The following is a 13692-nucleotide window of genomic DNA, read 5'->3' as shown; positions in this document are numbered from 1 at the left end:
CCTTGACCAGAATCAAACCCGGGACCCTTTGGTCCATAGGCCGATGCTCTATCCACTGAGCCAAACCGGCCAGGGCACGCAACTCCCAATTTTGCAGGCTTTCTCCGGTTGTGCAGTGGTCACTCACTGAAAACTAAGTATTTCAGAAAAGACTCACGGCCTCGGTCTCCGGGCTGGACACCTGCAGCTCACATAGGAAAAGCCGAGCTGGGACTTTCCTGTTTTGCTTTATCTAATGTTGTTGCCACTTACACGACCTTGCAATGGAATCTGTACCAACACAGCAAAATCAAAACAGCGCGGAAGCTGCGGTGGCCCACACTCACCGGTCAGGAGGCTGTTGGGGAAATTCCCGCAGTTGGAATACAGGTTTGGTCTCAAATGAAACGAGTCCTGTGGCTCCTGGGGACCGTGCTGCACCAGGGGCACCTGGAAGATCAAAGGTCACATTGTGAGGAACGACCTCTAAAGCTGAGGAATAACACCACGGCTCCCGGGGCAACCCAGAGGGAACGCCTCTTCCAGTCCCTTCCCTGTGGGATCGGAGTGCCTGGCCGGCGTGCTACCCACCAAGCAGGCAGGGCCTGGTGTGGAGCAGGGCCCCTGAGGTCCACAGTAGGGACCTGTCCCCATCACGCACGCCCGGCCCTCTCAGCCATCCCAGGAGACGCCGAACTGTGGCTTCTGTGCCCTCTGGCCTCTGCCCCCTGCCCCTCCTGTCACACGGAGGCTGGTGGGAACGGCCATCGGCGGGAGCCCTGTCAAGGCTCCCCAAGGAGCTGATGTAGCCAATAGGTTCCCTTCCTCTTTGGTTTCCAGAAAAACGAGGGAACAGAAGCCCTTTCTTCTCTCGGAGGGAGGGGCCGCAGGCGAGGCCTCGCTATGAGAAAACCGCTAAGAAGAGAGGTCAGAGCCGGGGCCGCTCCCAGGTGCCTTCCCAGAAGTTAAGTTTCCAAACTATTTTTAAAATTTTTCAAAAGTAGGAGTTTCCATCATTTGTCTGGGGGACACTGACCATGAGACTACATGGCTTCTCCAGACAAAGGGAGGCAGCCACTGGTTCTACCACGAGGCTTTCCCACGCCTCCTCGGGAAACGTGTGTCTGTATCTCACTGTGTGAAGTGCTGGAAAGTGCCCCTCTGTCCTTACTCCAGCCCAGAGGCCAGCCCCACTTACTACACATTCTAAAACCTCGGGATGTTAAAAATGGTCAGTGTGCCCAGCGGTGTGGCTCAGTGGTTGAGTGTCGCTCTATGAACCAGGAGATCACAGATGGATTCCAGGTCAGGGCACATGCCCGGGTTCCAGGCTCCATCCCCAGTAGGGGGTGTGCAGGAGGGAGCTGAACTATGATTCTCTCTCATCATTGATGTTTCTATCTCTCTCTCTCCCTTTCCCTTCTTCTCTGAAATGAATGAAAAATATTTTTTTTAAAAAAAATTTTTAAAAGGCCAGTGTTATGGAAAGATTGCAAAGCAAAGCCAACGGCTGACTGGCACTATCCAGGGAAGGACTGCCCCACCAGGACCCAGCCTCCTGGGAGGCCGCCCACACACGGCGCTGGGCTCAGCAAGGAGGCCTCAGGCTAAGCCCCTCTCTGGCCTTAGTCTCCACAACATGACAGGTTAGTGGGCTGCTGTGGCCCCTGCCAGTGTGAACGATGCTACCGTTCTGACTAGAGAGCCACCACGAGCCCGCCATCACGTGTTCACACAGTTCCTCTGCTGAGGCCGACAGTCTCTTCGGGGCCAGGGGAGATCCAGGTTCTGCCGGGCACCCAGCACAGCTGAATCAGTGACGGAGTGAGCCTGGTCCGCCTGGTGTGGGTCCCGCACCCTGAGCAGTCCCTGCTCTGAGAAGAGGCAGCTCCCGGGCGATCGCTCACCTGCTGAGTAAAAGCTGGGCCCGGCCTCATGGACTGCTGGTCAAAGCTCACATCTGGGAAGAAGCTGGTCAGAGATGAGCCCTTCAGGGAATAAGGAGGGGCGTTTAGTTGGAAGTCAGGGCGAAATAAGCCTTCCCCCGAGCCCGGTGCTCCCGTCGGGACTCACCTGGCCTGTGAGGAGCTGGAAGTCTGGCTGCGGCAGGGACGGGGCTGCCTGCGGCTGCTGCGGGGGCTCCTGGGCGTGGGGCTGCTGTAGGAGAGGCTGGGGGAGCTGCTGGGGTGTGGGGTACGGGGGCGGCGGGGACACTTGAGCCTGAGCATCTGTGGGCAGGAAGGTAAGCGGGCTCCCATCGGAGGACACCATCTGGAAAACAAAGTCACTACATAGCTGAGCTTCCGAGTTCCTCGTCTGAGTCCTTTAAGAGGAGGAGACGTCGCGGTGAGGAAAGACCTTCGCCTGGGCATTCTGTGCTGGGCTGAGAAGCTAGTTCTGCTCCTTCAAAGGGTATCTCGAATCTCACTTCCCCACAAAGCATTTCCCACTCCATGACAATTTCTATTGTCCCGAAAAACAAAAAACCCAGCCAATTTACCAGTTTCCTCTCAGTTTTCTCAGTAAAAGCCATGTTGTTGGTTTTTTTGTTTGTTTTTAAATATATTTTTATTGGCTTCAGAGAGGAAGGGAGAGAGAGAAAGAGACAGAAACATCAATGATGAGAGAGAATCATCGACTGGATGCCTCCTGCACACCCCCTACTGGGGACTAAGCCCGCAACCCAGGCATGTGCCCTTGACCAGAATTGAACCTGGGACCCTTCAGGACACAGGCCAATGCTCTATTCATTGAACCAAACCAGCTAGGGCCATGTTGTTGTTTTTTAAGCCGTAACTTCTGATTAAAGATGGGAGATTAAAAAAAAAGCATTTAACTCTACAGTCTCCCAAAACTCTACTGAAACACTAAAACATTAAGCAATGCTAAACATTCGTAAACAGCACTAAAACAATAATAACAACAACATAACCAACAACATGAGGACAAAGACACCAGGAGAGAAGGAAACCCAACACGGTTTGGAAAATGAAAAGCAGATGGTGAAGAAGCGACTGGCTTGGTGGAGCTGGGAAGGCCACTGCTACGCCGGCAGTGAGAAAGCAAGACGCAATCTGACTTACACTCGGGATCCCCAGGCAGTGGGAATGGGGGCAGCGCTGGAGCCAGGAGGATCTTGTCACAGTTCAGGTGAGAAGCAGGCGAGCTTCTGAGCCCTGGCCTGCAGGAGAGGGGAGGGCTCTACTCTGGACAGAGGACAACAAAGGCTCTCTGGGCAGGGCTCACCGACTGCACCCGGTGAGGCGCTTTCCTGAAAACACCGTTTATGAGAAAGCTCGCTATTAAACTTGAGCCCTCCACTTTCTGTTCCCAACTTGGTTCTCAGGTCAAGAAACCATCAAAGAAATAATTAAAGAAATTTCCACCCTGGCTGGTTGCTCAATGGTTAGAGCATCGGCCAAATGGACCAAAGGGTCCAGGTTCAATTCCTGGTCAAGGGCATGTACCTGGGTTGCAAGCCTGATCCTGGCTTGAGTCCCGGCATGTGCAGGAGGCAACCAATGGCTGGGTGTCTCTCACATCGATTTTTCTCTCTCTCCCTCCCTCCCTCCCCTCTCCTTTCCACTCTCTCTAAAATGAAAGGGGAAAAAATATATGCTCAGTGAAGATTAACCCAAAAAGAAAAAGAAAATTCCCCAGAAAAGAAGGATGTGCGTTTTCAGATTGAAGAAAGCCACCAAATATCCAGACTCATGTCAAACAAGCCATGTTATTCTGAAATTTCAGAAAACTGGGGACAAAAAGAAGATCCTATGAGCCTCCAGAGAAAAAAAGAGAAGGGAGATTTCATTCAAAGTTTTATGAATCAGAATAAAAGTGGATTTCTCTAGAAACTAAAATGACAATGGATTAATAACTTCCACATCTCAAGAGAAAATTATTTCAAATTTAGCATTCTATATCCAGTCAGTTATCAATGAAATGGTGGATAGGATAAAGACATTTAAATCATGCTGTGTACTCTATTTTGTAAAGCTACTGGAGTTTTTGTTTTTATTTTTTAAAATATATTTTTATTGATTTTAGAGAGGAAAGCAGAGGGAGGGAAAGATAGAAACATCAATGAGGAGAAAGAATTATTGATCGGCTGCCTCCTGCACTTCCCACACTGGGGATTGAGCCCACAACCTGGGCATGTGCCCTGATTGGGAATCGAACCTTGACCTCCTGGTTCATCGGTGGACACTCAACCACTGAGCCACACGGGCTGGGCTGGAGGATTTGTTTTTAGCTGTATTAAGAAGAGACCTACCCAATTCCAAGAGTTTGGGATTGAATTAGTAATATATACATAGAACCAAACTAACAAAGTAAGATATTTATTAAAACCCAGGAGGAAAAAATGGTACTCTGTTATTTCATAGTGTACTATATAGTTAAACTCGGACTGCATTATTATAACTATGAAAACATTACACACTGCGTACTGCTCTAATCCAAATCCAAATAAACCACATGGAGGAGGAGGGGGAGGAGGAGGGGGAGGAGGAGGCGGGGGAGGAGGAAATATGTGTGCATGTGTGTGGGAGGACTGGGAGAGCTGAAGGAGAACGAAGCACTAATCTTCCATGGTAGAATGTCACTAGATAACACCTAACACTAACATTGTAGGACGAAATAAGCTTGAAATAATGTGGTTAAACCAAAGAGATGAGCTAAAGTGGTTGAATGCGGTCATCTCCAGGGAGCGAGAAATATGGGGGAAGGGGAAACAACTCTAATTCAGAACAAGTCCCTTAGCACTCTTTGCCTTTTTAAATTATAAGCATGAACAACAATGATTTTTTAAAAAACACCAAATATGCCGAGGCCGGTTTGGCTCGGTGGATAGAGCGTCGGCTTGCGGACTGAAAGGTCCCAGGTTCGATTCCGGTCAAGGGCATGTGCCTGGGTTGCGGGCACATCCCCAGTGGGAGATGTGCAGGAGGCAGCTGATTGATGTTCCTCTCTCATCGATGTTTCTAACTCTCTATCTCTCTCCCTTCCTCTCTGTAAAAAATCAATAAAATATATATAAAAAAAAAAAAAAAAAAAAAAAAAAACACCAAATATAAAGCGAATTTAAAAATGGAAACATCTGAAGAAAGATGCTCTCTATCCATATAGTCTTCTTAAAATGTATCTAGAAAGCCTGAGTATATTTTTCATAGCCTGTCAAATAATTTTGCAAAATAAAATGAATAACATAAAAAGAACCATTAAAAAACAATTATGAAATACCCTCTCCCCAAAGGGATTACTCATATAATCAAGATCCCTTAGCTGGTAGTGGGTACAGCATGACTAATAACTGGATTGCCAATCCTCCCATTGTGTGCGGTCCACTCCCCCTCCCTAAGTCATTACTCATTTTTGGAGAAGTGGTTAGTGAATGATGTTATAATGTATCTAGGGAGTGACCAACAGGTTAAAAATATATTCATTGATGATTCTGGTAAGGAAACCACCCTCAGAGCTCAGGATAAAAACAGTCAGCCAGTGAAAACATGAGCTTCTGTGACAGGCTTCGGACTTTAGCCTCCTCCTAACCAGTCTTTCATGGCGACATGACCCTTATTACACTTACTCTTTCATGAGCAATAAAAGCCCTGTTTCTCACTCTGCAGTCACAGTTAGGGACGAGGTCCACTAGCAAAGCTTTAGGGAGATAGTCACCGTCTTCTTTGGCTTTTTTTTTTGTGGTTTCAAGTACGTAGAGAGCTGCCTGGCCTGCATGGCTCAGTGGCTGAGCGTTGACCTATGAACCAGGAGGTCCCGGGTTTGATTCCCATTCAGGGCACATGCCCGGTTGCAGGCTCTATCCCCAGTGTGGGACATGCAGGAGGCAACCAATCAATAATTCTCTCTCATCACTGATGTCTCTATCTTGTCTCTCTCTCTCTCCCTGAAATCAGTAGGAATATTTTAAAAAATAAATAAAGTACGTAGAGAGCCAATGATTGGCTTGCCATACCTGCTTCCCTGAGCTAAGGCAGGCAGACCTGGGTTGCGTCCTCTATGCCTTACCACTTTCCCCCAACCCCAACTTTGAGAGTTACAACACCTGCAACTGTTCAATGTTTGCTTAAGAATAATCAACACAGGCCTGCTCTTGGGAAATCATTACTGCATTCTGAACTATTCACATTTCCACTCTGATTTCACATATAAGTGACCTCATGGACAACACTGGGTGTAATGGACTCAGTCCCAAACCAGAGAGAAGGAAAGCGATTCCTCCATCTTCAGTCTGTTTCGCCGAAGCGATGTTTACCTGCGCGGCAGGATAGGGGTTCATTGGGCTGGTGGAAGAGAGCTGTCTGCAGAAACCCTGATGTGCTTCGGGGCCCGGAGAGAGCGTGAGAGGGCTGACGGGAGGCTGCCTGCGCCGAGAGGGGCCGCTCAGGTTTGCGGTGGGGAGAGAGGGGTTGCTGAGGGAAAAGAGGCGCAGTGACGGGTGAAGAGCAGAGGCGCTGGGCGAGGTCTGCGGGTGGCTGTTCAGGGAGGAGGACAGCGCTGTCTTGCTGAGTGTGGCCTGGAGGGAGGGGTTACTCCGGGAGCTCTGGAGACCTAGGGGAGAACAGATTCCAAGTTACTTGTCATAATTTCCGACCAAATCGCTCGTTTTCCAAGATTAAAGAAAACATCACTTCCTACGATGTGAGGAGGATTCTGTGTGGAGGGGCCCTGGGAGACTCCGGCTGAACATGTATCAGATGTACCAGCGGCACGGAAACCCCCATCAGGGAACGGTTTTCTTGAGAGGAAGGCGATCGTGTAATGGATGGGGGTGGGGGTTGGGGGGGCAGGACCAGGTAAGAGTGGGGAGTGGAGGCCAATGTGCAATGTGCTTAGCTCCAGCCCAGGGAGAGGAGCCAGGGCTGTACCACAAAATCTGTTCATTTTACTTTCTTAATCCTCCCCCGAGGATATTTTCCCATTGATTTTTAGAGGAAGTGGAAGAGAGAGGGAAAGACAGAAACATTGATGTGAGAGAGACACATCGATTGGTTGCCTCCTGCACGCCCCCAACCAGGGCCGGGGCCTGGAAGGAGCCTGCAACCGAGGTATGTGCCCTTGACCGGACTCAAACCTGGGACCCTTCAGTCCACAGGCTGACGTTCTATCCACTGAGCAGCACCGGCCAGGGCCACAAACCCAGCTCAGAGCCCCGCGTGCCTCGGTCCCAGGCACACTGCCGAACCCTCTGCAGCTTCGGGGAGCAGGCTTCCTTGGAGGCGTGGCTCTCAGGGAGCTGCCTCCATGTGGCCTGTCAACATCCTGAGCACCCAGAGGGTCACGGGAAGAGACACCCTCCATGTCTCCTGCCCCTCGGTGCCTTTCTCTTTGTTTTCCTGGCTCCCAAGAAACTGTTCATCACAGTCCATTCCGATTCAGGGAAAGGAAGCTTTTGCTGGTGCTTAGTGTTGTTTTGGGGGGAGGGTGGTAAGTTTTAGCATGAGCAAGAGCGTTTGGGGAAGGCATTTGCATGACACAGGGAGCTGGGGCACAAGTTGGAGGAGGCCAGGGGCACTGTCCTGTGCCCTGTTGGATCCTGGGCACCTGGCATGGGGCCTGACAGGGTGGCTTCACTCCGTGAATGAATGCTGCTGCTGAGATTCTTAACTGGCAACACCCATGTTTCACAGCACAGCCCATCACTCTTGGATGAGCAGGTGAAGTGGTACTGTTTTATGTTGATAAAGAAATTGAGTGTTAGCCCAGCCAGTGTGGCTCAGTGGTTGACTTATGACCTATGAACCAGGAAGTCACAGTTGGATTCCAGGCCAGGGCACATGCCTAGGTTTTGGGCTCCATCCCCAGTAGGAGGCGTGCAGGAGGCAGTTGATCAATGATAGTCTCTCATCATAGATGTTTCTATCTCTCTCTATCCCTTTCTCTCTGAAATCAATAAAAAATGTATATTTTTTAAATTGAGTATTAGATAAAAATTATGAAAATGAAGGAAGAAATAAAGCATTTTTAGCTGGCAAGTAACTTTTAAAAGGTAGGAAAGACGTCTCTAATAAACCCTAAATAGTATTCCGCAACTCAACTTCCTATGTAAAGGTCGGAGATAAGGCTGGTCAAATAAGAATTAGAACAGCCCTGGCCAGTGGCTCAGTAGGTTGGAGCGTCATCCTGTACACCAAAAGCTTTGATTTCCAGACAAGGCACCTACCTAGGTTGCAGGTTCAATCCCTGTTCGGGGCACGTAAAGGAGGCAACCAATTGAGCGATGTCTCTTTCTCTCTTCCTTCCTCTCTCTAAAATAAAACAATAGCAACACAAAGCAAACATATCCTCAGCTAAGGTTTAAAAAAAAAAAAAAAGAATTAGAATTAGAGCTAAAGATATGATTCATTTTTTTTTTAAACCCACTCATTCAGAAAAAAAAAAAAAAGCACAAACATCTTTAAAAAAATATGTGCGACTTTGTGTCCCATGCGTTTTAAGTTCCATGCACAGGAACTAGAAAAAGCTGACCCTGGTTCTGGACGCTCTGGACAAAGTAATGCTTGTTTGAGGAAAATAACAGCAAGTGATTAAGCTCAGGATTTGCAACTGAAGTCCAAGGTTGGAGGCGATACCAAGACCCAGGAGGGCTAAACGCCGACGTGACGTGACCTATGTGACCGTGAATGTCTTTTTCATAGAGAACGGCCAGAGTCACCTAAGAAAAGCAGCAGGATAAAAAATGACCTAAAGAACCAAGAATAAAGGTGCTCGCTGAAATCCCTTCTTCAAACCTCAAGGCATGTTGCGCCCCGGCATCATTAGAGCCTGCCAGGGACCGCCCAGAGAGGGCCACTCTCCCGTGAGTGGTGAGCTGATCCACGTAGATGACGTGTCCTGCTGAACCCAGAGTGGAAACCAGCGAGCACTTTCCCACAGACGGACCCTCACCGAGGACCCTTCCAAAGGTCCACACACCCTTAGGACGGTTACCGCCTGGGCCGTACCGCACACCGAGTGTGAGAGGGAGTAGTAACACCTGCCCACACACTGACAGCGCATGTCAGGGCTCCAGCAAATGTAGTCCCATGGGTCTGAGCTGTGGACACTTACATTCATACTACAGGCCCCATGCACGAAATTTGTGCAAGAGTAGGCCTTCCTTGCCCCGGCTGCCGGCACCGGCTTCCCTCTGGCACCCAGGACCTGGGCTTCCCTCTGGCACCCGGTACCCAGGCTTCCCTCTGGCACCCGGGACCCAGGCTTCCCTCTGGCACCCGGGACCTGGGCTTCCCTCTGGCACCCGGTACCCAGGCTTCCCTCTGGCACCCGGGACCCAGGCTTCCCTCTGGCACCCGGGACCTGGGCTTCCCTCTGGCACCCGGTACCCAGGCTTCCTTTGCAGCCCCAGCTTTATCTGGAAGGTCATCCTGAAGGACGTCTGGTCTAATTAGCATATTACACTTTTATTATTATAGAAGAGAGAAACACCCAAGTCACATTACGGGTAGCATTTCGATAGAGCCACATGCCACATCTTTTAGCCCTTCTGAAAACTTGAGCCAATTATTTGGAACTGTAGTAGATTTCTATTAAATATATGCATCTATTTAAGTATAAATATTGTCATGGTATTCACTGTAAATTTTCTAAAATTCAAAACGCTCTCCTTTGAAATCCAATGGGAAATTGGAGGGATCTAGAGATGGCTGTAATGATTACATATCATCACGTGATATTTACTAAGAGCCACTAACACTGCTCGGCCAGCACAGACTAGAATTGACACTTATTTCTTGACTCTCAAGTCTTATTCTCCAAGTTCCCGGGATACCGGGGCTGCTGAAGATGATAAACAAGGAGGCTTATAATGCCCAGCAGACACTGGGCCACCAGAGCAACATGTTAGCAGGGCCAGGACCTACAAGAACAGGATGTGGTCACTCCACACTCCACTAACAGGCCACCTGGCTGGGCCCCACCTGTGAGGAAGCCACCAGTGGGCACGGGCAGGGTCCCACAGAGCAGGGGCACTTACCAGAAGAGCTTCTGATGCCCAGGTGAGTCATAGCAGCAGGAAGGTTGCCCACACTGTTCCCCATACTCATGCCACCAAAGAGGGGGTTGCCGGTGTCCAGGGAGGCCGGCAGGGGCGTCGAGTAGTGCAGGTTGGTTAAGTCTGGCAGGGACCCTCCGGTGTTCAGGGTCCCCAGAAAGGGGGAGAGGCCCATGTTTGGACTGTTGTGTGGAAAAGCGCTGAAAAGGGAAAGATAAATGTTACTTTCTAAAATCGTTAGGCTTTGGGGACTAGGACAGGTCTGATATGTTCCCTCATCAAATAAAAGCAGTTAAAGATCCAAGTCCTCGTGTAAGCTCTGCCTCCGCCTCGTCCCGAGAACTCGCCTCCTTGGCTCACCCCCTCTGCAGGGCCCCTCCTTACCTGCTGGGTTGGACGGAGGATGCACCTATACCCACTTTATGGGAGTATTTTCCAAGACCGGATGAAATAATTGATGTAAAAGCACTTTAGAAATTATAAAGCACCTTATAAAGGCACTGCTGTGCAATTTACACGGTTTTGTTTGCTAGGTTTCTAAATTCTCTTTCCTACACACACACACACACACACACACACACACACACACACACACACACACACACAGTATCTCTGTATCAGCCAGGTACCTTCCAGGATATAGTTTTTCAATTACAGTGTGGAGGATGGCTTACGGGAGCAGAAAGACAGCAGGGAGACCCAGTAGGAAGCTATGGCTGCTTCAGGGAGAGGCGGGAGGGAATGAATTCAATTGAGGACACTCCACTCAGTACAGCATGATCAGTACAGCATGTCCCCGGTACCAGATACTGATAATGGGGCCCCAAGAGACTTGGACAAAGCAGGGAGATAGAGCCCAAAAGAAAATAATTTGCTTAAAATAAATGAATGGATAAGTAAATAAATAGAAAAGAACTTGCAATGTCACACAATCCAGTAGTACAGTGACAGAGCCTGGCAGCATAAGGGGTGGGGACAACGACCAGCAGGCTGGAGGGGGCTTCCTGGGGGCATCCGAGTTCAGTTTGAAGGCCAAAGAATTCACATGGTGAATTTATTCAGGAAAAACCATTCCAGGCAAGTTCACAGCGTGGGCAAAGCAGAAAGGCGCGAAGCCACACAGGGTGCCCAGGAACTCAGACACCACAGGAAGGTCAAGTTTAAGAGGGGCGGGTGCTGATGGGAGACGGCCCTATAGCAGAGAGCATATGAGGCGGAAAGCTACGCGCTGACGGCCAGAAGCCTGTGGAAGGCAGGAAGCAGGGAGAGACATGCGCAGTCATTCTGAGGACAGTGTGGCTAAGACTCGGGGGCGTGGAGGCCGGGGTGCAAGAGGTAGAGCCTGGAGATGGAGAGGCGAGTTATGACGCGCTGAACAGTCAGAAAGGGTGCCAGGTGCCCACCGCGTGGGGCTGGTGGGTTCCTCGCCACGCCTACACGCTTCTGCTTCAAGTCGTGTGTTTACCAAGAGTCAGTTGTGTTATTCGCAAACATATGTATGGCAGTTTTATTTATTACTGCAGTTATGTAATATAATTACTTTAAATAACTGAAATATTGAGTACCAAAGAGAGCTGTTGTTTTCATGAAAATCCCGTTGACTTTCAATGTACACATAACGAGGGAAGTTTCGCAGAGTTCTGTGCCGAAGTAGCAAGATTTTCCTTTCGGGAAGACCTTGGGACAGTCCCCGAGCCATGAACAGAAAGAACATTACTTACCTGCCACCTGCAACATCACAGGATCGAGGGCGCCCTGACAGCGACTGAATCTGGGGAGAGACAGAAGCTGGGCTTACTCACTGAAAAGCCAAAATCAAGCTCTTAGAAGTGTCTTTATAAGTATCTTGGGGCTCCAGTCAGTTCAAGCGAGAGGCAGTTAGCAGCAACTCACACAGTGGCCCTTTAAGTTCTAACTAGACTTCTCCAGGCACAAGGGAGGCAGAACATTAAAATGTTCTTAATTTGATGCTTTATTAACTTATCTTCTAGATGAATAGTATTTCCTTCAGAAAGGCCAATGTTTTATACAGAGCTTATTATTTTCTGGTTTGTTCATCCTCACCAGAGGGTATTTTTCCATTGATTTTTAGGGAGAGTAGAAGAGAGAGAGAAAGACAGAGAGAAACATCGATGAGAGAAACACATCGATTGGTTGCCTTGTGCACGTGCCCCGATCAGGGCCCGAGGTATGTGCCCTTGACTGGAATTGAACCCAGGACCCTTTGGTCCACAGGCCGACACTCTATCCACTGAGCCAAACTGGCCAGAGCCATATAGAGCTTTTAAATAGACATTCCTTTTCCATTGGCCTGAAAGGAAAAGAATACAAAAAATAAAACAGGGTGAAGAAAGAATAAATTACTGCCATGAGAAAATATTTCAACTAGAAAATAAATTGGGGGGAGAGGGGCAGGGAGTTTTTGGTGTTTGTTTACTGCAGAATCCCTGGGCCCAGAATGTCTGGCAAAAGGTGCTCAATCAATGTACTGTATGGTGAAAACCATGAATGAACCCACTGACGCAAGTCTTCTCCCAGAAATGGTTAACGGAGAACAACAAATCCTTAAGAATTAGGGAGAGGGGTGCCTCCTCCCAGAGAGGCCGGGCACTCGGGAAGGGGTGGCTGCCCTGCCTTCTCTGCTGGAGGAGACGTAGCTGTCCTCAGGGTAAAGCCTCCAAAACGACTTGTATCTCCACAGCCAAAAAGACAACGTGCGGCTGCTTGTCCTCTGCTTCAGGAGACGGATTTTATTTTATTCATTTATTTTTGTTCATCCTCACCCGAGGCTATATTTCCCTTGATTTTTAGGGCGAGTAGAAGAGAGAGGGAAAGACAGAGAGAAATACCGATGTGAGAGAAACACATTGATGGGTTGCCTCCTGCATGAGCCCCGACCAAGGCCCGGGCCAGGGAGGAGCCTGCAACCGAGGTACATGCCCTTGACTACAACTGAACCCAGGACCCTTTGGTCCGCAGGCTGATGTTCTATCCACGGAGCCAAACCGGCCAGGGCAAGGAGGTGAGTTTTAAATCATCTCTCTCCCCCCAATGATGAAACATCAATGCATCTCGCTTTTACAAAAGACCTGTCAAGCCCACGCCAATGCTGACGAGGACCTTCGTGGACGTGGCAGGAGAAAATGGAACTGGACGGAGGCAGCCTAGGCAGGCGGGCAGTCGAGTACCGAGGCCAGACGAGCAACTGCATCACTAAGGGCTGGGGGTGAACGGCTTTCTTGCAAAGGCAGCACAGCTTCCCGAGGGGAAGAAGGGCCCAGCCCAGCACCGTGGGACCTCCCCCCTCCACAGCGGGAGCACGGTGGGGGTCAGCTAGCACAGTGGACACAAATACTCATGGAAATCCTAAAACAGATGACTTGTTTAACGACTCCCTGAGGACTCAGGTCAAATCCCTTGACTTAAAAAAGGGATATCTGGTGAAGCAGCAGCTGTGGACAGAAGCGGGTCACTGGCAGAGGGTGTTGGCCACAAAACAGAAAAGTCTGCCTATGGCTTGTAACCAGGGCTCAGTGGTTAGCGATAGGAATGAGATATGGGGGACTAATAGTTTGGTGCTTTTTTTTTTTTAATGAGTCCATTCACATGCAAATTAGGGAGCCAAGAGATCACTGTACTAACTTACCAACAAAATGTGATCATTCTTACTCGAGCCATCATTCCCTAGTGTGTTCTTCCTA

General features: G+C 49.3%; 1 protein-coding gene across 4 annotated transcripts in view; it reads right to left on the bottom strand.

Moving 5' to 3' along the window:
* Positions 1 to 13692, bottom strand: part of CRTC3 (CREB regulated transcription coactivator 3) — a 97080-nt gene that overhangs the window by 3884 nt on the left and 79504 nt on the right. For 3 of the 4 annotated variants that reach the window (XM_036355580.1, XM_036355582.1, XM_036355581.1), the window contains 6 exons: positions 11713 to 11762; positions 9974 to 10191; positions 6254 to 6549; positions 2053 to 2250; positions 1887 to 1967; positions 327 to 429 (listed from right to left, as the gene is read on the bottom strand). In XM_036355580.1, coding sequence (XP_036211473.1) covers positions 327 to 429; positions 1887 to 1967; positions 2053 to 2250; positions 6254 to 6549; positions 9974 to 10191; positions 11713 to 11762 — 946 coding nt within the window. The remainder of the gene's footprint in view (positions 1 to 326; positions 430 to 1886; positions 1968 to 2052; positions 2251 to 6253; positions 6550 to 9973; positions 10192 to 11712; positions 11763 to 13692) is intronic. The other variant, XM_036355583.1, reaches the window with a different exon arrangement.

The sequence above is a fragment of the Myotis myotis genome, unplaced genomic scaffold (genome assembly GCF_014108235.1).
Source record: "Myotis myotis isolate mMyoMyo1 unplaced genomic scaffold, mMyoMyo1.p scaffold_m19_p_23, whole genome shotgun sequence".
Lineage (NCBI taxonomy): Eukaryota > Metazoa > Chordata > Mammalia > Chiroptera > Vespertilionidae > Myotis > Myotis myotis.
This window is presented reverse-complemented; position numbering and strand designations above follow the sequence as displayed.